The 25721-nt window shown below is 44.7% G+C and overlaps 1 protein-coding gene across 1 annotated transcript in view; it reads right to left on the bottom strand.

Annotated features, from left to right (window-relative positions):
- Window positions 1–24911, bottom strand: part of DMGDH (dimethylglycine dehydrogenase) — a 46565-nt gene extending 21654 nt beyond the window's left edge. Inside the window, exons 1-12 of the mRNA XM_081133645.1 lie at window positions 24787–24911; window positions 23818–23992; window positions 21102–21200; window positions 19502–19666; window positions 18328–18532; window positions 12250–12498; window positions 9747–9945; window positions 5111–5280; window positions 4573–4726; window positions 2802–2967; window positions 2203–2333; window positions 641–858 (exon numbers count right to left, since the gene is read on the bottom strand). Coding sequence (XP_080989771.1) covers window positions 641–858; window positions 2203–2333; window positions 2802–2967; window positions 4573–4726; window positions 5111–5280; window positions 9747–9945; window positions 12250–12498; window positions 18328–18532; window positions 19502–19666; window positions 21102–21200; window positions 23818–23992; window positions 24787–24872 — 2017 coding nt within the window. The 5' untranslated portion in view covers window positions 24873–24911. The remainder of the gene's footprint in view (window positions 1–640; window positions 859–2202; window positions 2334–2801; window positions 2968–4572; window positions 4727–5110; window positions 5281–9746; window positions 9946–12249; window positions 12499–18327; window positions 18533–19501; window positions 19667–21101; window positions 21201–23817; window positions 23993–24786) is intronic.
- Between the last annotated feature and the right edge of the window lie 810 nt (window positions 24912–25721).

Below are 25721 nucleotides of genomic sequence, written 5' to 3'. Positions count from 1 at the left end.
GGCTAGCGGTGACGTGTTTTCCAGGACACCACCAGGCGAGCGACACGTAACTGAACAAATGCCTGGCACCAGGGACTCCTCCGTGAAAGGGCAAGGAGGCCCAGAGGGAGTTGGAAGTGAGCCCAGAGCACCAATGGGAGCTGAAGAACGAATATTCATTCAACTCTGTTTTGAACACCTACTGTGTGCAAGGTTAGGTGCTATATGAAGATTTCCTAATGCACATTGAGTCTAGAAAGAAAGAAGAACAGCAATGCTGCAAGAGAGGTGCCAGACCCACTCAAGACGGTCTCTGTGGGAGACGATTTACTGGAGGTGATCTTGAATGTTCCCAGGTAGAGGGAACTGGCCTATATATTCTGTCTACCCTCCCAACTATTCCAGCAGCTGCTGTCTTCCCATTCTCTTATCTACTCTTACAAACGGTAGGCAGCTCTAGGACAACTGGGAACCTGTGGAATGACTCTCTCAGAAGAGAAGTGCAGAGACAGAATTGTCATGAAATTTGGGCAGGAGAAATCTTCCTCCAAAATTATACTGAGAGAGGGAGAGAGGGAAGGGAGGGAGAGAGAGAGAGTGCATTTCTGGTAGCTTCTTTTAAACTTTAGAGACTCACTCCAGGTTATTTTCTGATTCTTACCAGTATAGGATATCCTAATAGCAGTGACAGGAATGTTGGAAACCTTTAAGGACTTGGTTTGAAGAAACTTGAAGGCATCATCACTAAGATCTTCAGAGGTCAGTTTCTGAAGGACCTTTCTTGCATGTGGCCCCGCAACTCCAAGGACTCCCAGCTCATCGGTTATGTTTTTAATTTCAACATCATATCCACCTCTGGCTGCCTCTTCTTCAATCCATCTGCATTTGAGTCATAAACACTGTGCTGAATCTTGCTTGAATAATGCATGTTGGTAACATTATTTCTCTGAAGACATGTTCTGTGTCTAGAATGACCAGAAAGTCCCCAGAGTGTTGTTTCATATAATCACCTAATTTTTAAAGTTGAAGAAACTGAGTCCCAGAGATGTGAAGTGATTCTCTATAAACCACCTGCGTATATAAATTGGGGGTAATTTTTCACAGTACAGAAGGATCCTTCAATCTAAATGAGCTCTGCCACACAATTATTTTAAATAGTGACAGCCCTATTGCATTTAAACTAATGACTCAATCTTCAAAAATTAATTTAAACTCGAATTTTCTCTAATACCTGTACACAGGAGGCACGTCCCTGCTGCCAAAAGTTAATAATGTGCCTGCCACCAGACACAGAATTGCTTTGACAAGCACAAGGAAAATATAAAAACTCTAAAGACTGGTTCCAATTTCTGTCTTGATGAGTTATTGGAACCCAGTTATAGAGTTTGTTTATGATTTATCGAGCAGTCCCTAGAACTACACAAGTCTCTCATAAAATGATCACCTGGGTTTACACAAAGCTGAGCTACTAAAACGGCTCCCAATGCATCTGGGGTTAGGGGATATGATTTGCATCAGTTTATAACTAGAGTGAGAAGCTGTCAGAGTCAAGATTTCTCCTGCTGAACTTTTGTGACAATTCTGCCTACTCACTCCTATCTGACATTTATTAAACAGTAATATTTCAAGTATTTTCAGAATACTAAAATATTCTGAATCTGTAGACTGAAGACTACAAATTTTACAGCAGGCTAAATAGTAGACTAAAGATTCATGTGAAGGGTCAACCTGGCAGGTCACAGATTTAGATCCATCTGTGGACCAGACAGCACAGGGCATGAAAAAGGGATAAGATAACCCAGGGAGGCAGCCGACCACATGTGGGCACCAGAATCAGAAAGACTGGCATCAGCAAGCTCCTTTAACCCAAACTTCAGTTTCCTCGTCTGAAAATGGGAATAGTATATACCATGCAAATATATATCTATTAAGAGAATTCATTAAGATAACATGTAAAAAGAGTTCTGACATATTGACAATGCCTAAAAAATGGGAGTTGATGTTATTAGAACCAGTACTCCCTGTAGAGGGATTCCCTTTTGGAAGGGGTGGGGACAGGGTCCCTCCCTTTAAGTAATTTCCTATAAAAACATGAAGTTTATTTGAAACAATAAGGCTTAAGAATTAAAGTTGTACTTTCAACTACTGGTAAAAGAAAAACTCAGTTTAAGATTTAGACAATGTTTAATCCATATAAAATTTTCTTACTAGGTTCCCACGTACCTAAGATCGTGAAGTTCTGATCCAGATCCAGTTATTAACAGAAACTCCCCAGGAGACTGGTGAGAAACGGTCAACTCAGCATATACTCGACCTTTCGGTGTCAACATGTGACTTATGTTTGTAAAACCCACCTGCACAAAAGAATTTAAAATCATCTCAGGATGAAACATAAATCTCAGGCATCCTTTTAAAACAACATGGAAAAAATGTAGGTGTCAACAATGAAAACCATCTGAATCTTACCATTTATATCCATTGTGTGAATTATTTGTAAGCATAAGCCCAAAACTAATTTTGAAGTTCTCAGTTTAAATTGCAATTATTTGTCATAAAAATTATACTTCAGTCAATGTTGTAGTTCCTATCGACACAATTAAGCAAAGTAATAAGGTCCTTGGGTGATGATTCATTCAGCAAAAATTTAAATTAAAAAACTAGCTAGCATACCCTCGATCAGTGTTCATACAGAAATCATTAGGTGGACTAAAATAACATATTGGGATTTTATTTTTGTTTTTTGTTTGTTTGTTTTAAATGAGAGGATAAGAGAGTTAAGCAGGCCACAGTCCTAGACCTTGTACCATTATCAGGTTATTTACCTTTGGGATGACATTTGCAAAGAGATGGTCCAACAGTCTAATAGAATCTTGGCCTTTGATGTTAAACTTGCCAAATGGTGACAGGTCAATCACCCCTACTCTTTGCATCACTTGTTTATACTCAGAGCCCACTGGCTCAAACCAGTTTGTGCGGCGAAAACTTGGCCTGCAACACAATGTTTGTCATAAAACAACTGTCATTCATTTTCAGAAAATTACAGAATTAGGATATTTGAATAAACTCTATTCATGTAGTAAATCCCATTTGGAGAAAAAAAAAATGCAGCCTAAAATTCTGCTCTGCAAATCACACGTACATTTTGGAATCTGATTTTTTGAAGTTACTCATACATCCCTTTGACCCATTTCATAGTGAATAAAGTAATTATCCACTAGGAAATAAGCTAGGACATGCGGGCTCTCAAATCTGGAAGAGAGCTTAGGAGTCAACCAGTCCTGTGGTTTTCAACCTTGGTTGCATATCAGTCACCTAAGAAGCATTTTTAAAAACACCAATTTTTTGGACCTAATTAAATCAGAATTTATGGGGGTGGAGCTCTCTTGTCCCGTGCTTCTCAAATGTTAACGCAAATACAAATCTCTTGCCCTTGTTAAAATGCAGATTTGATGCAGCAGGTCTGGGTGGGACCCACAGTCTGCATTCACAGGCTCCACACCTGGACTGAGCAAGGATCTGATCCAACATCTTCATTTTTTAGAGAAAAGACACAGTGTGACTTCCAAGGACTTTGCATTATTTAGTGACAGAGCTGGCCCCGGAACAAAGGTCTCCAGATTCATTATGCAGGGCCTCTTGAACTTTGTAAAGTGGACTCCTAATGTGGTATTTTAACTTCAGAGCAGGCTGCTAAGTCTGCAAAATGAGTTTTCAGTAGTTTAATTATTAAAATAGTAGAAGAAACAGGCCAGATCCAAACAGTGCAAGGTGAGGAATAGAGCTGGCATTTATCTGAGTCATTTAGGAAAAACCAAGCCAATGTTTTGCCCCCGGATAATCTAGACTAGCTGCCTGGGGAGCCCAAATTCATTAACCAACAACTGGCCCTCTACTATACTTTGCACCATTTAGAGCTGGTCTTAGAGTAGACATCAAAACCTGTTTAAATAAGCAATAAGAGATTTAAAAAAGATAATTTCTAGGTTTGCTATTTGTTTTCCCTTGGTTTATGAATTCTTGTGAGAAAAAGATATATATAATCACTGCTAATCCCACGAACAATGACGGCATGTAATCCAAGTAAAACAATGGCAACGACGTTAGAGGAATTCAGAGAACTGTCTTCACGTGTTAGCTTAACCTCAAATGCTAAGAGTGCGTACAATTTGCACGACTCAGCACGCGCACCGGGAACGGGTGCTCTGAACTCTCCCTTGGTGGAGGAAGACCCGCCTCTCCACGCTCTTTCCATACTGTGCGATTCAAGCGGGCACCCCAAGCCGGGACAGACCTTTAGGAGCCAACCGAAGGCACGTGGGGACTTGCAGGGGGTGAGGAGGTTCCCCCAAGCTCCTGGAAAATGCCACGCAGAGGCTTCACCAGGACCGGTGGGGGACTCTTGAGGCCAAGTGGGTCCTAGACGTGGGCCAGTGTCATGTGGGATAGACGAATGCCCCCCACTGCCAGAAAATAAGTGCTGCGGGCTTGGGGTGGCGCCACAGGATGGGAGGGGAACCGGCCCGGACGGCCCCCTTCCCGCCTCCGAAGCTGTCCTGCAGTCAGAGCCCCAGGCAGGGGAAGTGAGCCGCTCACCTGTAGCCCGGGTCCTGGCCGGGCCTGTGGAACCAGTGTGGCTGCTCCCAGCCCGCGTGGAAGCCCATGGAACATTTCGACTCCAGGGTCTTGTAAAGCCCACTGACTCGCTGAGTCGGCCTCCCGGCAAACCGCTCTTCTTTGGGGTACCCAACTGGAAAAGGAAACCCAGTTCTTACGCAGCATGTAACGGAAGCTATCAAACGCTTTGAAGGGCTTCACGAAACGGAGAAGCGTACTGAAAACCCAGAGGCATACTCTATATCAAACGGACGTAAAGAAACATCCCTCAAAGCTGTCGTTTTTATACTTGTCGAACGGTAAAGTAAAAATGAATTTAAAACTGAAAATCGCTGACGCACGCCACACATGAAATATATACACGCCTACAGATTTCTTGTTGCGTCTTAGACGCACTAGGTTTTCTAGAATCCCCACCCCCTCCCACCAAAGTGCACCGAATGAAAAGCACGGAGTCAGCGGCGCTGCAGGTCCATTTTGTGCACGCTCTGTACACAACAGTAAATTTGCACTTTACCAATATTGTTGAATCCGTATGACTCCCTGGCTTTGGCCTCAGTGTACTGAGTGGTCGTCCATTTCCCATAGCGATTGGGATCCAATTCTATCAGGTCAAAAGGAGGCTCTCCGTGCAGGATCCAGTCACTGAGGTATTTCCCTACCCCGCCAGCGTGGATTATGCCGTATCTTTCAAATACAGAGATAAATACGCTGTTACAACATGTTATTTTTGAACAACAAAGTATGTCCAAATATTTTACAGGGCCTTAAAATTGGGGTGTTCTGTGCCATTCAGAACACACAGTCTACATAATCTTTATGCTAACATTTTTTTTCTCAAAAAGAAAACATATTTAGGCATCCAAACTAAATGTGCCTGACTTTATAGCTAGTTTGTTTCCAGTTTCAAGAGATGCATGCCCACAGCTCTTAGCTAGGAAGGATGCTCACTTTAGGAAAATGAGGTGCAGGGAGCAACAGGCAGAGGCAGTTGACACCTTACCAGCCTTGAGCCGTGATTATCCTGATAGGAAATTTGCAGAGACATGTGCACTGTGGAGTGGTCTGCTCATCTCTTCTCGGACTAAGTTAGTTCTGTGAGGGATCTTGGGCCCTTATCTTAGAAGCATTCAGACAAGAGGCACTCACTATGGGACTTGTGGGGAGAAGGCAGAAGGAACACTGGCCCCTGTATTTTGTAACTAGTGGTTCACTTGGCATAGAAGATGGGCTTGTTTTCTATTTCCATATGAAGATGCTTTAAAACCAAGGGCATGATTGCAGCAAATAATGTGATACAGGTGGAGGGGTCATAATTTAACGTTGGCTGTGTGCTGTTCTGCCCTCAGCCTTGTCTAATGAAGGACTTTATCATGGGTTCATCTGTGTTTAAGTTGCGAGAGGCTTCTGAGGAATTGGATGAGCAGGGAGTTGTGGGGAGATGACCACAAAAGGGAGCTGCAGATGCAGACCTCTAAATGCAAGAAGTCCCAGTACCCAGAATCACAGCGACTGAACAGCCAGAATCACATGTTCCAAGTGCGTGGGACGACCTTCGCCAAGACTCGCAATGTTAACTAACTTTTACCAGTTTTGCTATTTGATAAAAGCGAGTGCCTAAATTTGTTATAAGGCTATTTCTCAAGCAGAATAAAAAGGCAGCGGTGGATAGTTCTCTTGATAGTGTAAAGAAGAAACACAGGTCATACAAATTATCCACAAACAATCTCACTAAGTTTCAAGAAAGCAAGAAAAATTATTAAATATGTGCTTAAAATAATTATGAAATATATGCTTACAATGTTTATTCACTTACCCAGGCCCAATGTATGAAATACAATAGTTGCCATTTCTGAGAGCTAGAGATACTGTTTATAAAACTCGAAACTGTATAAACTTTTACTGACATTTATTGAAAGTGCTTACCATTTTCCACACAGCAATAAAGACCAGGTTCAGTATAAAAATTCAGTAGTCTGACCCCAGTGTACACTCTCTGTTATTGGACTTGACTTCTCCAATGTTCTAAATCTTCTCTCAGCCAAGACACACATGACAGATTCACATCCTTGGCAGACTCCTTGAGCACAGCCAGGGCTGTACTTTGGTTTCCTCCACTCTCATGGCTACAACATCATGTTCTTTCCCTTTCAGCAATGCCCATGAGCAAACAAATGGGGCAGGGTGCCAGTATTTGGGGATAATCCTGAATGAAATCTAATTTCTTTTAAAAATATCAATCTTTTACGAACTTCCACTCTCTAACTATTATCAACTTATATGCAAAATGCCACACAACTGAGTGCTATGAAACTTCTCTTGAGAGCCCCTGATTTAGCAGTAAAAGCACAGAACAAGGAGGCCTGGGTACGATTTGTTCTGCCTACCAGCTGTGTGACCTTGGGCGGGCTGTGCAACCACCCTGAGCTTTAGTCTTCTCATATTCTTTATGAGCCCATTGTCTTTGCTGTGTTGATGAAGAATTAATGGACATGGCATTTGAAAGCGCACAGTAGGCAAGTGATACAGGGTGGCCGTTGGGCCCTGTATAACTAACAGCAGGGGGTGGCTGTGCCCAGCTGGTAAGATGTTCATAAGGGAGTAATGTGTCGAGGGAAGTGGAAGGGAACCTGATGGGGAGAGTCAGGTTCTTCTTCCATCTCCAGCATGAACCTGCAGAACCCGTTGCTTCCCAAAGGCCCGGCTGCTTTGTGTCTGAGTGTCTGTGACTTCTTCTTGACGATAACTCTGTTAAATTGTCAGGTGGTACATCTTTAAAGCACCCTCCCCTTTCTAAACTTGCGGCTTTTAATCTGTTCTAAGCCAAGAAAACTAGATTCAATTGAATGCATTTCATTAAACATTTTGGGGGGCACTGTGTTAGTTGCCCAGAAGCAGAAAAACTCATCAGACTGTGACAAAAGTAAAACAGCTCTGTCCGAGGGTAATCTGTAAGGTTAACGAGCACTGGCATACATGTAGACAGTTTACAAATCCCTGCTCTGGGGACTGGCTGCACCAGAACAACAGAAGATCCCCGGGCCCCTCTCTGGCTAACGAATCAGGATCTATAGGAGCGGCGCTGGGAATCTGCTTGCTAGCTTTCCAATTCGCAGCATCGTTCACGGGGCCTAGGGACCGACAACAGGAATTTCATAGATGACACAGAAAGGAGAACGAGACCCATGCAAGTGACCAGCCGTAAAGCTGAGTCCCGTTTTCAAATGTTCCCACGAGGCGATGTGGTGCTCAGCCAGGTATGGGCGCCATCGGCCTTCAGACCATGGAATGGGTCACTGAGGCCAGCGGGAGGGGCAGCCCGCGGGGGCGTGCCACCAGGTTACGTAAGAAATGTCTTAGCGATCGGGGATGATGCTGCAGTGAACATAGGGGTGTGTATATATCTTTACAAATAAGTGTCTTCAAATTTTTCAGGTACATGCCCAGAGGCAGGATGGCTGTGTCATAAGGTAGCTCTATTCTTAATTTCCTGAGGACCCTCCAGGTAAGAACCATGTGATTTCACTCATATATGGGATATAAGACAAAAAGCAACAAACAGACAAACAAACAAAACACAGACTCATAGACACAGACGGCAGTGTGGTGGTTATGGGGGGGGGGGGTCAGAGGGGAAGGGGCCGAATACATGGCGATGGGAAGAGGCTGGCGTCGGAGGCGAGCACACGGTAGAGTACATGAGGGCACGTTACAGAATTGTACGTCTGAAATTTACATAATGCTATGAACCAATGTTACTCCAATAAACTTAACTGAAAAATAAATTACGCATCCTGGACTTCACCAAAATTAAAAACTTTGTGCTTCAGTGGACACCATCAAGAGAGTGAAAGAACCCACAGAACCGGAGAAAAATTTCACAGATCACCTATCTGATGAGGGTCTTGTACCTGGAATATATAAAGAACTCCTACAACTTAATGATAGAAACACAAAAAACTAAATCCAATTTTTAAAATAGGGAAAAAGATATAAATAGACATTTCTCCAAGGAAGACATACAAGTAATGCGCAGGAGAGCCACTTCCACATGCACACGCCTACACGTGGGCGCCGTGGGCGGCTGCCCAAGCCCTCGCTTACCTTACGCCTTCCAGCCCCGAGCCTCCGCCTGGCTTCCTCCCTCTGGATGCCCCACAGGCCTCGACTGGACACTTCAAACCCAACGTGTCAAAAGTGACTCATTATTTTCCCGGGTCTCTCCCCACGGTCCCCAGCATCCAACCAGTGGTCAGGTTAGAAAGGTTGCCACCATTTGCTATTTTTGTCTCTCCCTCAGGACCTAATGCAATTAATCACCCACGATAAGTACTTTTACCTTCTATCTCTCAGTCCTCACTGCTGCTTCCTTAGTTCAGACCCCAGCCTCTCTACTGTTGGCAGAAGAGCAGCCCAACCAGCCTTGCACCTCTGGTCAGGCCCCAGTGCCTTGTCCTCAGCTGTAGCCCAGGACCTAGCACGAGCTGGCAGCCATTAAATATTAGTTGAATAAATGGCTAAATAAAATGGGGAAGAAGAATAGAATATTGGAAGTTGTGATATGATAGTAAATGGAGTTTGGCATTAATATTCACCCAATTAATGGCACAAATATTAGAAATGAAATATGAACCTGAGCAATCATAAAAAACAAATCATGTTGGACAAACATGAACTATGGTGAACACAGCATCAGATATGTTATACATTTCATTTTTTGAGTTATCTTTGTCACCTTGTGTTATGAAAACATTCTTGTAAAACTGGGGCAAATTGGGGAGGGAGGGAGGGAGAAAGGAAGGGGAAAAATAAAATTAAAATAAAATAAAATAAAATAAAATAGGGGAAAACTGACCTATCTGAACATACACAAAGAGACAAAAATAATGGAAATGACAAGAAATACACAAAGAGAAAGTTCCAGGAAATCACTGCCCTTCTGTGTGCAAATCTTTAAAACCTCTACAAGTGATTAAAGCATTATATAGGCAGTTTTAAGCCTAAAGTTTTTGTTGCTCCCATTTCATTGGTCATAAAAGGGAACAACTCTCTGTCCCTTTCCCACTTTCCAACTTTGGCCTGAGATTATGGGACAAGATTTACCTAAACTACATGACTCTATAATTAATGTTGAATTACATGGAGATACTCACCCAAAGCCTATGGCCACCCAGTAGTTTCTGAGCCCCTGATGGGGACCCACCATAGGCAGGATGTCAGGAGAATACGTGATAGGGCCATTGATGATATTGATGATGTCCGCCTTCTTCAAGACCGGGACCATTTCCATGGCAGCTTCGACATGCTCCATGATCCGGTCCAGGTCGGACTCAAAGAGCTCCTTTCCAAACCCTGAAAGGACGTGCGGATGGGATCAGGACGCCCGGCTGCGTGGGCAAGTTCTCTCAAGTGGCTCAAGTCCCCGAATCTGCGCACGCTTCCACGCGGCCTGTGAGGAAGGCGCTTCCTCTTTTCGTTTTTACATCTAAACTTGATATTCACTATGGACAGATGGGTACTCACTATAGCACTGAGAACAATCATGTTTGTTTTTTTTTTTCTTTTCTTTTAATTTTATGATCTATACATTTTTTTGGTCTTTTTCCCCCTATAGTACTTATTTCCTTCTAATATGCTATTTAATTTACTTAAAAATATTCTTGTTTATTTTCTGTTATACCCTATTATATAATAAACTCCATGAAGATTGAAATTTTATTTTTTAGGCTGCTGCGTAACAGGTAATTAGAACACTGCCTGGCACATAGTAAATGCTCAATGACTCTTTGTTAGGTGAAAGAATAAATGTCTAATTACCCATGATAGTTTCCCTTTCACAAGCATTTGCATCAAAATCTAAGAGAGGCTCGAGGAGGCAACAGTTAAAAAGGGTAGAAATTCAGACATTATTCAGATTCACATAAATGCACATATGATTCAGAAAAATGTGTTTTAGTAGTCAGTATTCTAGGCGGATCTTAAATTAAGATTACCAACTTCTCAGCCTACTCCTCAGGCCAGCTGTTCCAAACTCCAATAATGTTATTTCTTGAAACAAAATCATGAAAGCTAACATTTTATAATAATAGAATATTTAAATGTATACATGTTAACAGTTTTCAGTATTTAATCCAGTGACAATCAAAAAACAAAACAAACAACTCCTATTTGGTTTTTAAGAGAGATCTTTTACCCTTCAAATAACCATAAAATCTGCTGCATCTGCCCAGGTGAGGGCAAGTGGGAGTTTACTAAGTCATGTCAGGACACTGGGGCTAAACAGAAAACTACTCTAGGATCTCAGCTGATGGATTCTAGACCCCACACGGAGGCTTCCTCCATGAGCCCGCTCCCAGACATATGCGAGGGCCAGAGTTCTGAGAAAAGAGTCAGAGCCTTGGAGTACAGTCATCTTCTCAGTGCTAAAGGGCACTGCGATTGATGGCAGGGCCACAGATGACCTAAAAGAACGTGTCCGCCAATACTGATGCTTTTCCCGCCCAGCAGCCAGCCAGCTTCTCCTTGTTCCTCCAGGGACTGCATGTTGGGTCAGTGGCATGGAGACCTGCAGATCAGCAGGATTGGACCAGGACATGTGGGCGCTCAGGGCCAACCAACAGTCTGGGTCTCCTTCCAACTGCAATTATTTAAATATTTGTTCAACATTTATTTGGAGGAGAGGCTGCCACCATGGGGCAGAGCCAAGAGGGAGGCTCTGGGGTGGCAGATCAGCCCTTCCTCTGGGCTCAGGAGCTATTCTGCTCGGGCCCAAATGTGCACAGCCCACTCAGCAAAACTGAAGCCCTCAGATAACTGGTCCGGCTTCTGTTGCAGGTGGTTTGGTGATCCCCTGTGACATGGGCATAGGTGTCTTTGGGGAATAGGAGGGAGGGATTCAGTCCCTACCTCAGGTAGCTCATCAAAGTATAATTCTGGAAAGTGTAAATCCCTCCATTTCTTTATATCCCTTATAGTAATTCAGTGTCCCAATGACATGTTAGCTCCTTTTATAGTTTAAAACCTGAGCTACCTCCTTAGTTGACCCAAACTTTAACCCAGTGCTGTAAAATGTTTCATGAAAAACCAAAACAGGTCTTTTTCCCTTGCAGAACTTGAAGGAGAAACGATAGTACCTCCTGCTTTAGCACAGAGGCCTGGGCCTTTTCCACATCCACTTATGTGGTAGGCAGGCGTGTGTGTGTGTGTGTGTGTGTGTGTGTGTGTGTGGCCCTAACCTATCCTGCTCTGTGACAGACGCCAAGGCTTTCCTTCTCAGCAGGCTGGATATCCTGTTTCTGATGCCAATCAGGTTTCCAACGGTCCAGACACAATAGCACCCATGTCCAAATCTGGAAACCAGGGCCAGCAGGAGGGGCAGCGAGGAAAGCGCGGGGGGGAGGGGGGGGCAGGAGGTAGGTGGGGGCTGGTCAACGTCCCCTCGAGCCTTCTAAGGCAGTGGGGGGCGGCCTTCTTCAGCCTCCCCACCGCCCACCGCCTCTCCTCTCTTTCCTCACTCCCTGCTGCGATTATTCACGGGGACAAGAGACCAGGGGTTACCTCGAACCCTAACCTCCAATATCCCAGGTGTCCAGTGCATCGCAGGGGGGATACGACAGACATGCCTGACACGCACACGCTTCCATTTGCTAGACTTACCTGGAGGGACGCCACTGGTGACCCATGAGTCCTGAACCTTCATTTTCTCCTGACTCTCATACGGACCAAACAAGAGCCCATCCCGTTCCTGCCGGAGGTAGTACGAGCCCTCCAGGTCACGGAGCACAGGGAGCTCTCGCTCCAAAGCCTTCACTTCAGGGATGGTGGAAGTAACGACGTACTGATGCTGGACGGGAAGGAGAGGGTGTTCCAGTCCCACCATCTTACCCACTTCACGGGCCCAAAATCCTTAAATAGAAAGTCATTTAAAAATGTCACCACAGACATAAACACACCCCATCCGACACTGATAACAGCAACTTATATTAGCATAAAGCAGTTAGAAGACTCCAGCGCCCATGGCAAAGGGTGTCATAAGGACTCTTCCCTTGTCACTGAAGAACTGAATGGCAGAAGAGAAGGCAATAGAGCATTGTCCACCGCCCAGAGCTCTCCGCATACCTCCGTAAGCCCAGGGAACTCCGTTCCTGAAAAAGTATTGTTCCCATAAGCAAAGGCAGGCAGAGAAAACACACAAAAACATATTTGAAGGAAAAAGTAAACAATCCAAATATACAAAATGTACCCATGTTGTAAGGACAGCAATGAACTGACCGAACTTGTAGAACACGGATGATTCGGATGGAAGAGGCCCCGTGGGGATGTGATCAGCATAAAACATCCTAGAGCCTGCAAGTCGGTCCCCTCCGCTCCCCAGGCCCTCCTTTCCCCAAACCGTGGATGCCTAAAAGTCCACAAATGCAGAATTGCTCTGTTCACTTAAAATTTGAAAGTGTATGTGCTTGGGGAGAGAGATAACACATTGTTTCCTCTGTTGTTTTAAAAGCTTAATTTGCGTATGTCTGTAAGATCCTTCCTTGCAAAGGGCAGGAAGGCACCAGGAGTCAGGTCAGGGGAAGAGGTTCCCCAGCCCAGGGCAGAGGCCTCATGAGGAGCGGGGCTCCCGCCACCAATGTTTCTCACTTCACAGTGCGCATGGGGACTGTCTTACTGGTGGGGACAAATGTGAGTTTGTTTTCCTCTGCTAAAGATGGAACCAGATAATCTGTGGATGAAAGGAGCCTTGGTTGTCCCCAGTATACAGAGGCAGAGCTAAAGTGCAGAGAGGGAAGCAGACCTGCCAAGGTCACGGGGACACCCGGAGTCATCACATCTTACTGCTTTTCTTGCTACAGAAAGACTTTATTTTAAAAATCCAAGACTCCTTCACTTGTAGAAAGATATTTTAGAATCTAAAATGATAGAAATGATTATTCATCAGGGACATGGTGTTGCCTCACCCACCAATGGATTATTTGGGGGGAAGGGGCTCTATGCACTTGTTTGTTTCATAATTTTGAGTAATCGTTCCAATGACTAGGGAATCTTATTTAAGTTACTTCGTTAGGGGTTTCATTCTCTAAATTTTTAACCATTTCTATTCTGCTTTTTCCAGAATCTAATATGGAGTTCTGAAGTCTCAGTCACTATGAAGTTCAGAGCTAGACACAGAATCGTCGACTATGAGTCAGTCTGGGAACCCAGATTATGTACTCTTACGTGCCAAAGTTTCTTTCTTTTTTTTTAAAATATGTTTTTATTGATTTTTAGAGAGAGGAAGGGAGAAGGAGAGAGAGAGATAGAAACATTGATGAGAAACATCATCGGTCGGCTGCCTCCTGCGCGCCCCCTACTGGGGATCACGCCTGCAACCCGGGCATGTGCCCTGACCAGGAATCGAACCGGCGGTTCCTGGGTGGACACTTAACCGCTGAGCCACACCAGCCGGGCCATAGTTTATTTCTATTTAACCATCTAAACATCACTCTTGTGTTCTGTCGTTATGTTCTGCCTAACGACTAAGTTGATCACACTTGTAATAATAGCCCCAGAAATGGGTGTCTATTTGCAAACCAAAAATCTTACCTGTGGGCACTGAAGCTATTTGTTGGTCTTTTAATAATTTAGAGACTTAATTTATTTGTGCTCGTAGTACGATATGAATTACCAATGTCAGGATTTTGTAGGAAAAGATAGTAAATCCACATATTCTAGTTATATGCATTAGAGGAGTTTTAAAACATAAAAAGCCCAAATATTTAGCCTAGCAATTCAAAGCACTGAAATATCCTCAATATATTTGTTTCAATTAAAAACATAAATTGAATAAAATAAATTCTGTCCTATTCGAACATATTTATAAATTTCTGAGTCTAGTTGCTTGCTTATGAATGCACTTCATCATTAAAATAAAGTGGAAATGTATGCTTAAGTATCATATAACTATATTACTTGAACCCCCATGGAAAACTCTGTGCTGTTTTACCCGTGGTGGTGGTGTTTGTTGGCATTCTCTCCTCTACATGTCAATCATGGTAACAAAATCTAGCCAGGGTTACACTTCACCCCCTGCTGGATGCACCCACCCAAGTGCAAAGGGAAGAGACAAACATGGAGGAATCATCTAAAAAATATGCCATTGAAGGGAAGAGTCAATAAAAATGATCACTGGAAATGGCTTCCATTAAAAAAAAAACCTCAGTGATTAACAGAAACAGAGATAAAATGAAGGGTACAGGTTTGTGGACAAGGTAACTGGTACCAGGGTTTATACAGCGGCAATGATGGTTTATAGATAAACCAGGGTTGGGGAACGTCCGGCCCGTGGGCCATGTACGGCCCGCGAAATCATTTGGTCTGGCCCTGCCAAGGCAACCTTAGGTGCAACTCAAAATTCAACAAATCTATGAGCTTTTTTCATAGCTAAATTTTAAGTTGATAATTTTGTATGGCCCATGAATGATGTTATAAATATCCAAATGGCCCTTGGCAGAGAACAAACGTTCCCTACCCCTGGATACAGTGACGTTCATTGACGCAGAATATTAGGCAAAATTAAGCAATTCTTTTTGGCTGAACACTGGGCTTCATGTTGGCATGATCCAATCACATTTCTGATTTATCATATCAGGACTATTCTTAAGTAAAGTTTACATAGTTATGTCAGGCTTAATGAGGAAATTGGAAATGAGGTCAAGAGAAACATTCATTGCTATGCAAAGAAAAAGCTTGCTTCCCAATACACAGCAGCTCCCTGACGGGAGGGATAAAATGAAGGAGGGATGAAGCCGTTTTAAAGCAATACTGAAGGCGAGCTAGCCCACTGCACACCAAGAGACAGGCATGAGCCAGCCCACTGCACACCAAGAGACCAGGAGTGAGCCAGCCCACTGCACACCAAGAGACAGGCGTGAGCCAGCCCACTGCACACCAAGAGACAGGCGTGAGCTAGCCCACTGCATACCAAGAGACAGGCGTGAGCTAGCCCACTGCACACCAAGAGACAGGCGTGAGCCAGCCCACTGCACACCAAGAGACAGGTGTGAGCTAGCCCACTGCACACCAAGAGACAGGTGTGAGCTAGCCCACTGCATACCAAGAGACAGGCGTGAGCTAGCCCACTGCACACCAAGAGACCAGGCGTGAGCTAGCCCACTGCACACCAAGAGACCAGGCCTGTCGGAAACTGTTCGTCAGCTCTGCTTTCTTAAGAATGAGGTTACTGCCCTGCCGGGCGTGGCTCAGCGGTTGAGCGTAGACCTGGGATCCAGGCAATCGGGGTTCGATTCCCGGTCAGGGCACATGCCCGGGTTGCGGGCTCGATCAATGACTCTCTCAACATTGATGTTTCTGTCTCTCTCTCTCCCTCTCCTTTCCTCTCTCTGAAATCAATAAAGATATATTTAAAAAAAAAAAGAATGAGGTTACTGCATTGTCTCTGCTGTAGGAACACCCATATAATAGTGTTTGTTCCTCAAAACATATTTTGCAGACCATCTGGTATAGACAATACAGTACCTGGAGTACTCATTTAAAATACAGCTTCCCACCAAGACCACCTGAATTAGAATATTTTTGAAATCTGGGAACCAAGTTTTTGAGGGAGTCAATTTACCAGCAGGATGGGTGCTGGTTGACTCTAGAGTAAGTAAAAGGATTTGGGTAATCTTAAGGCTAGAACCAAGAAGCTATGGTACCCTGATGCTAGTGTCTCCCAGACAGGGGCACAGACTTTCAGGGAAATAATTGTAATAATCATAATAATTACTATCATTATTATACTTAATTTTTTAGTGTTTTCTATGCGGTAAACCCTGTTTTGAGTACTTTACATTATCAGCTCATTTACTGATCATAAGTTTTTGAGACAGACACTATTATCTCTATTTTACAAATACATTGTGTCTGGTCGAGAAAGCCCGCTGCCTGGACAGTGCCAGAGACACATCAGCAAGTGGACATATTTTTTACTTTTAGACTTTCCTTTCCACAGGTATCCTAAAGGCTCAACAGCCTTCTGGGATAGCTCCACGAAAAGAAACTTCTAGCAGGTTATCTGTCATACAATTGAGTAGATAATAGTGGCTTTTACATCTTCTAAAAAATGTTATCCATTTTAGGAAAACAATAGAAAAATGTGTTAAATTAAGGTCTTCTATGTTATTTCTCAAAATATCAGTGGGGAGTGTGTGGCTGCCTGAAGCACTGTGTTGGGAAAGGGGTGGGGTTGGTCGGAGCCCGTCTGAGAGGAGCGCAGGCGTCAGTTAGCCACGTCTGCCACGGTGCTGACCTGGAGGCCAGGGCATGTTTGTTCAGGATCTGCTATCCCTAGGAAAACAGTAAAATGTTTTAGGGGCTGAATTCATGAGACCATAAAGAATGTTACAAGATTACAAAGAATCCTTGCTACTTGGGAAAAAAGGGTGAATGATTTCATTGCCTTGAGTATTCCAGCAGGATTTAAGCCAGTGGTGCCCAAGGGTGCTGAGGGGTAGGGGTATTACATGGGGACTGGGGGGGGGGGCAAGGGGAGTTAGAAGAGAAAGCAATATTTTATGCCTTTGCTTTTATATTTTAGGCAAGTTATTTTACATAACCATGTTTTGTATTTCAAATGATATCAAAGAAGGCATGAGATTTTTATGCTTTTCAAATGGGGGACATATGTTAGAAAGATTCAGGAATATAGATTTAAACTCTTGAATATTGAATACATGACTTCTTCTCGAACCGCTGTTTTGTTAAAAAAAAAAATAACATCAATCAAAGTTACGGTTTAGAGGAAAGAATCTTAAGGGTCCATGTTTATCCAGTGTCCACATGGCATATCACTTGAGCTGTAATAAAGGTTGTTTTCATTGTGTAATTTAAACCCTGACTCGAAGAGCAGACCACAAGAAAATCAGTTACTGCCTCATGCTTATTTTAGGTTTTAAGTTAACCATTATGAACTACAGGTAACTATAAAGTATTATCCCGAGTAGGACTGCATAAGCATTTTCATTTGCACAAGAATTTATATTTGTATCTGTGATAGCTGGAAATGTCTTCACAGGCAAATGGCCTGTTAGAAAGTGTGTTAACTCAAGAATCAAAAGACCCAGGTCCAAATCCTGGCTCTGACACAACTGTCACTTGGCCAAGTGGGATGACCTTTTGGACCTTGGTCTCCATACACGGAAAATGGGTGAGTAGGTTGTTAGATTGTCTCAAATATTCCTTTTGGCTTCACTCTAAGTCTAAACTGTAGCAGAGCAACCTAAAGAAAAATTATGAAGTATGTTAATAATGTTCTGAGAGGAAAGGGGTTAAAACTTTTTTGACTAGAGTCCCGCAATCAGGAGTGGATGGGAGGGAACACAAATGGCCAATTCTGCCCTAAAGGAGCAAATTGAGGACAAAGAAGATGCTCATGAATTTGAACACTAGGATTTGGTTATTAGTATAAAGAAAGAGTGAACAAAAGGAAGAAAAAAGAAACATAATTCGGCAAAACATGATCTGGAGCACAAAATATGGAGCATGGAGAAGCATGCCACGTTTCTATAGATAACCAAGGACGGTGATGGAGGGAGGGCTTTGTAGCTTAGAAACAGACAAAATGTTCACCTTGGGAGCATCACAGTATTTTATAGCAATGTTCACAGTGTAAAACATTACTTTATGGCATACTATCTTACTTCTTTGCCACTTGAAAAAAAACCTCACTAATAAAACAAAAGAAGATATGACACTTACCTGCAGCATTCACAACTCTATTTGCTCTCACAGATCCCTGTGGTGTTTCAACATCCCACGCCCCATCTGCCCTGGGTTTCAGAGAAGTCACCGGTGCGGGGTATTTCAAAAGGGCACCGTATTTCCTAGCCCCAGCAGCCAGGGCCATCGTTAGAGAGTAAGGATCGATGTGACCATCTCCAGGATTATACAGTCCAGCTAAAATCTAAACCGATTCATAAAAAATCAATAATCAAATGAGTAGCTCCTTGTTTAGTGTAACTATACCCTGCCAGCAAATGCTTAATAAAACTGTGCTTGAAAAAATGCATCAGGACACCAGGTTGGTCAGTGTTTGTCCTGTATCAGGGCTCGGGCTTAGGCAGGACTCACACTGGGAGTTAAGCAGACAGGCTGCCTGCGAGAGCTTGCGATTGTCTCCGGTAGCCACTCCCCCCCCCATAGAAAGACAAATGGAATTTTATTTAGACACATGCTCACTAAGAACAGAGTTTCTAACAGTTGGCAGCTATTAGTTCCATAACTACTACTAAGTTATGATAAATGCAATGCCCATGGAAGTGTCACGTGGCAGCTTCCAAAGGCCATTATCAAAGGACAACTGGCACATGCCCTTTGTCTCCCTTCCTCATGTCCTTCCCTCCACCTGCTGTCTGGAAAGCAGACACGACGGCTGGAGCTCTAGCTGCCATTTAGAATAAGAGTCTGCCCGGCCAGGCGTGGCTCAGCAGTTGAGCATCGACCTAGGATCCAGGAGATGGCGGTTCGATCCCTGGTCGGGACACATGCCCGGGTTGCGGACTCGATGCCTGGTAGGAGGTGTGCAGGAGGCAGCCGATCGATGTTTCCCTCTTACGTCAATGTTTCTCTTTCTCTCTCCCTTTTCTCTCTAACAATCAATAAAATTCTTAAAAATAAAAAAAGGTATTGAAAATGTTGCCTTGGTTGTCATAGGTGGAAAACTGATAAGATTTTTTTTCATTACCTTTTCATATTTCATTTAGTATACACAATAGCTCACCTTATAATTTACCCAAGTTCCAACATTTATCATCTGATTTTGCCATTTAAAATGTGTGCACAAAGTTTTCTATTTTAAATTAACATCTTAAAACAACCTTTTCTAATCTTAATTCAAGTCAACAAATACTGAAAATGCCCTTAAGATAAGTACCTTGTTCATGTTGAGTAAAGGGAACATCTCTTGAATTTTTTCAGGCCCAATAATATACTGTTCTGTTGCATGCCAGTGAGTCCGAGTCATTTGATATTTAAATTCATCTACCCTTACAGGAGTTGTTGCAATTCTGATGCTACCGGGCTGATGGAATCCCACCACCTGTTATAATAATTCCAATAAAAACACACAAATAAATCATTATTTGGCACTGAAACATGATTCTTCTCCAGCACAGTGAAAATGCAGGCGTGCAAGAAAAGAGATTTCCTATGCAGTGAAAGAGATAACTATATAGGCATATTTGCATCTTACAAAGACACATTCATTCAGCACCTATCGACTAAGTGCATGCCCTGTGCCAGGCGCTATGCTAAGCCCCAAAGGAGCTGTTATAAACAAGAGAGGCAAAGACCCTGCTTGGGTGGAGCGTACAGTCCGCAGGTGAAGGCGGACAGCTAGTTGCATGATGCAATAACATGAGACAGTGTCAACGTACAGAGTGAAAGAAAATTATGTGGCAAAGAGAAAGACAAGGGATTTGAGGAAGAAGTGGAAAGCAGCAGAATGTTGCAGTGCTGAGATTAAGTGTAAACTGGAATAAACACCCATTTGACATCTACCGAAGCCCTTCAGTTGGCCAAGCACTCGGCTTGGCCTTGCGTTACAGAGATGAAAGACGCAATCTTTGCCCTCGAGTTGCCCATAGTCTGGAGGGAAGACCAATCAGTAAGGCAACCACCACCATAGAGATGGGTGTTATAAGAGGGGTGAGCACAGGTATTCTTAGAACCAGGCAATGTGTCCTCAGCCCAGCCCGACTGGTGGGTGGGCGCAGTCAAGGCCAGCTTCTCAGAGGGGATGACTCCCAGGAAAGCTGAAATGGGAGCCAGGGGAATGTTGTTTCAGGCAGAGCGCCCAGCACATTCCAGAACTGTAAGTAATTAAGGAGCGCTGAAGCCTCTGAGCGTCGCAAGAGGAAATGATGGGAAGGCAGGCCGGGCTCGGCCACGGCAGGTCTCCTGCGTCCTTTGTCCTGCGGACCGTGGGGAGCCGTTCGATGGCTTCAGGCAAGAGAAACGGCATGAAAATTTTAAGTAGGCTTCAGTCTTAGCCTGTGGATATTCTAAGCCTGCCACTTTATTTTGAGATTACTAATAATTATGAGAAGAGATAAAAATAAAAGAAAGGGGCTTTTAGCGAAGCGCTGTTCGAAGCTGTGTGACAGTAAGCCACGCACCCCTGTCGGATCCTGTGCAATCCGGCTGCCGAAAGGCCCTAATTTCTTAGCTTCTAGATATAGTAACTGACTAAAATAATTCTGAAAGCTGCTGCCTTTTATTCTTCCTTCATCAAAAAAAATCCAGAAGAGTGGGTAATGACATGGGTAATACACTTCAGTAAATTAAACTGATGGTAGAGCAAACTTCAGAGGTTCTTTCCTTAAGCTCTGGTCAGGTTTCTCCACCAGATTAAACATTTCACGTGCCCTCGATGCCACTACACACAGCCACGCACAACACTATCAAAATCTTCAGAGATCGCAGATATTTCTAAGAAACTGACCCAAAGGCAATTTCAAGTTAGACGCATTTACCTGTCCAGTTTCTTCTTCCAGTTTCTCGTAAAGTTTGATGCTGTCATAGTGTATTTTCTTCAAGTTGATTCCAGGATGAAAGTAAGTTGTTAGACCTGCCTTAAAAGTGAAGAGAAAAGAAAATGCTGAGGGGAAAAAAATTAACAGTCTGAAAATGTTGCTAGCTTATCTGTTAAGCAGGAATGTATTGCTGGCGAAAAACGGAGCAGCGCCAGCCAGCCCCGCGGGATGAAAACACAGCAGCAGTTCGAGCAGATCCAGAGCATAGGGCTTGTGACACAGTTGCAAGAACAGTTTGAGCCATATGAGTAACGTCAGAGCCAGCCACTGAACAGATACGGTAAGTCCCTAAAAGTTATTAGGAAATAATAACTGTCTGGATACTACGTTGCACCTGAACTGTTTGAAGATTCAGAAACAGGGTGATTTGGCAGGAAGTTTAGGAACATATGCGAGGGGGAAGAATACGGGGGACGGCATACAACGTGGACTCAAACCAGCACGCCACGTGTGCTCCTTTAAGGACAGGGAAGGTAGACGAGCAGGGAGTTTTCCTTGGCCCAGTCCCCACCATTTCCTTGAAGGGTACAGCCCTCCTGTTCCCTCTGAAATCTCCAAAATTCAAGAATCAGAAAATTCCTGGGCATTATATCCTGGTGAATGGGTGAACAGGCTTTTGTTGTAGCTTTACCTGTTTGGTGAGCATATACATTGTACCCCGCAAATATCTGCTAAATAAATACTGAGCAGTTACTCTCAGGAGAAAAATACCTAAATATTAGCATGCCAAAACCCCTTTTACCAACTCAGGTGCAACGTAGTATCCAGACAAAGAATGCTAAGCAATTATATGAAGCAGGTTCTTTCCATTAAGTATCTAGGGCCCCACACTGCACCTAATATATCCTGGAAAGTTCATCAGAATACAATCTGTTCAAAATAAAATCTGTTTAGGAGTATTATTTATAAGGTTTTTCTGTGGTAGTGGTGGGCATTTGGTTCTCCTGAACTTAAAAAACACCCCATTTAAAAGTTCATCAATCATTCTTTAGGACCAGAATCCTTGGGCTTCTATCAAGTACTTGTTCAAGTATTTGGACACATGTACAGCTACTTTTTTGAGAAAAATCCTGACCTAGCTTATAAGTGCTCTCATAGCACAGACCCCATTATGATGGAACTAAAAGTCTGGCTCCTTAACTTTCAGTCAAACAGTCTCCTATCTTTTATATGCTTGCTATCTACTGTGCATACGAACAGTTCTAGTTCAATAATAGAGAATCCCTGGCCTTCAGGTATCTGCTAGAGAACTAGAATTTGACTTCCATGTAGTTCCCATCATTTGAGAAAACTGATATTCATGAGCACTGACCTGGAATTCTGGTCACCTTTCACTCTTCAAGATACTCTAGTTTTAACCTAGGTTAAGCTGGACCACCAGAAAGTTACATACTATCTACACTACACCAGTCCTGTTCTTCCCACCCTGAGAGCTATTTTCATAGAATCAGTTGATGATTTTTCATCTGAAAGAGTCACATGGGTTAGTTTTTATAAAACTGTTACTGATAAAATTTAGCCCAATATCCTTTATTTAGGGACCAAATTCTTCTAGGAATTCCTGGTCAAGGAAAAGTAGTCTATAGTAGTGAAATAGTCTACCTACTTCCACAGAAGAACTCATACTAGTCTAGTTTCCTTGCCACTAGGACAGGCAGGAGTAAGTCCTGAATTTATTTTTTTTTGCCAGGCATGGAATTATATTGTTGTTTTTTGTATCCTATATATTTTTAACTAACTGATTTTTGTCTTTTAATATAATTTTTGTCTTTTAATCTGATTTTTGTGTTTAAAATTTAGGGTAAACCATATCTGTGCTAATGACTGAAAGGAAAGCTAATGACTGAAAGTTGAGCTAACAATGCCCAACTCTTCCTCCAAAAGAAATCTGTACTGACAGTCATAAAAACCTCCTCTCCCATCCTTGCCTGACTTCAGGAGTAACTGATTTGACAGCAAAGAAGCGTGTCAGTCACCTCATTTACCTGAGCATCCTTTCACTTAGCCCAGTTACTGTACAGCCCTGGAACAAGTACGCATACACCGTTAAATACGTGAGACTGACTTGGCTGCGTGTTTTATTTAACAAAAAAGCTGTGTCACACGTCCTCAGTCCTCATAGTGACGTCTTCATGTAGCCAAGCTGTTGTCTCAACACCAAATTAAAATCATAAATAAATCAATAGAAAGGACTGCTAAAGCCAGGTGAGAGAATATAGGTGAAGGTCTCGGCCGCCACTGTTCTTCAATACAGAAGGTACCATTGACTGAGCACTTGCCATGTGTTCAATAACTTCACACTTATTAATTCAGCCCTCGCCACAACCCTAGCAGGTAGGTCCTATTAGCATTCCCATTTCTCACAGGGGAATCGGAAGGTTAAGTAACTTGCCATAAGTCACATGGGTAAAAAAAATGGCAGAGCGGGGATGTGAATCCAGAAGCCACGTGTTCCAGATTAAGACATCATCAGCGCTGGTCACCACCTGGAAGTGGGCCAACCAAAATGGGTCTGCGCTTTCTAGCCCCCGACAGGCAACTCCCTCTGAAGAGCTAGCAGTGGGCCCAACACCCAGGGGGTGTTGGGAGTGGGAAGGGGCCGACCGCAGTCGTGCACAATTCAGTGACTAGGGCCCCTGCGAGGTGCTTCCCTTACTGCGTGCCAGGTAGATCCAGCAGTGAGCTCCGATTTCTCCAGGAGGACCACGTCCTTCATCCCCGCTTTGGCTAGGTGATAAGCCAGGCTCACACCCACGCAGCCGCCTCCGATGATCACTGTCTCTGCTCTGTCTTTCCATCTTGTGTCTGAAGATGAGGGTGGGTTGTCCTTCCTGGGGACAAATAAAAAAAAGTAGCTCTACTAGGTTACAGTAGCTATACTTTTTTGTTTGTTTGTTTGTTTTTTGCGGCATCTAAAGCCTAACTTAGGCAACCTGGCTGGGGGAGGGAGATAAAGGCACTTGAGCACCATTCCACATAATTCTGGTCCGTTATAGATAATTAATAGAGCTAAAGAACTGAACAGGTGACTTCTTTTTTTCAGCGAATCTAGAGAATAATTTTTCTCAGCCTATTTCATGAACACACTTAATAATCATTTTATTCCACAAAAAAACCACAATCATCATGACATTTATTATCCATAACTCTTGGGTCACCTCCCTCCACTTTTTCCAGGTTGAGCGCCAGATGGGGTAAAACATTCTTCCTCACTGAACTTGCTCTCACCGAGCACATGCTTCTCTAATTAGAACTATTGCTCCGTGGTTTACCATATTTATTTGCATGACTGTCTTCCTAGCTGGACTGTGAGCTTCTCCAAGACATACTGTAAAAAGCAACGTGCAAGTCAGCCACGGAAGAAAGTATCTACAGACACACAGATCGTCCCTGGGTGATACAAAAGTTACCGTAACGGGGGACGGGAGGGGGCTGGCGCTGGGAGACCTGGCCCCGGGAACCCTTCGATACTGTATCCCTCTGCGGTTGGGCAGGGAAAGAACGCTCGTCAAGAAGAAACCCGAGAGCCCAGAGTCCTGAAGCCGAAGCGCCCCTAACGCCGCCCTGGCCCCCGCCCCCGCCCCGCGACCGCCGCCCGGGCCCCCGAGGGCCGGCTCCCACTCACCCTCGCACGCCGCTGGCGGGGCGCAGGCGGCCGGGGGAGCCGGGCAGGGGCACGGCCCGCAGCCGCCGCGCAGCCGGGCGGAGCATGGCCGAGCCGAGGGCGCTGCACCTGCTCCGCGGCCGGGCGCCGGCACCTGGGGCCGCGGGGACCTCCCCCTGGCGGGGGCGGGGATGGGCTCCGGGACGGGCGCGCTCCCCGCGCCGGGCGCCCGCACAGCCGCGGCGCTGTGGCCGCGCCGGAGCCAAGAAGGTGAGTTTCCCCAGGTCCGCGCCTGCTCTGCCCTGCGGGCTGCGGGGCTCCCAGCGCCGGGGCTTCGGTCCCGCGGGGGCCCGAGCCCGTCTGCACGGCTCTGGGCCTCGGTTTCCCCGTCGCGAGGCGGGCGGCGAGATAGCAGCCTGGGGACCGTGCACGGAGCCCTGGCTCGGCCCCGCACTGCACCCAGGGCTCTGCGCGAATTCCCTCTTCATCGTCACAGTTGCCCCCATTATACAGTTGAGGAAACTGAGGCCGGAGAGTCAGCCGACTAGCTCGGAGTGGAGCCGGGATTCGAGCCCTCGGCCTGGAGGCCACCCTCGCCTTGTCTCCCCGCAGCGTCCCGCTCTCCGCCAGAGCTTGGGGGGGGGTGCGTGGGGACCCCCGCCTCCCGCCACCCGCAGCCCCTGTCTCCGGCACTTTCTCTTGGCCTCTTTCCCGGTCTGGTCGCCAGCCGTGGGCTTTTTCGCGCATTTCTACACCGGGCGGGTGTGGTGGGAAGAGGGGGTGACAAGATTAAGTTGGGAAGACCATAAACTTGGATGCGGGGCATGTCCAGGGCTCCTCAAAGCAACCACCTGGGCCCCGAAATTCGTAAAAGACCGTGGGGAAGAACGGGGTGACACGGGCGTGCAAGTGTGCGCCACCGACTGACACTGAAACGTGAGGAACGGTCAGGCCGC

The sequence above is a fragment of the Miniopterus schreibersii genome (assembly GCF_964146895.1).
Source record: "Miniopterus schreibersii genome assembly, chromosome: 3".
In the NCBI taxonomy this organism is placed as follows: Eukaryota; Metazoa; Chordata; class Mammalia; order Chiroptera; family Miniopteridae; genus Miniopterus; species Miniopterus schreibersii.
Note: the sequence above shows the minus strand (reverse complement) of the source record. Positions and strands in the feature narration are given on the sequence as shown.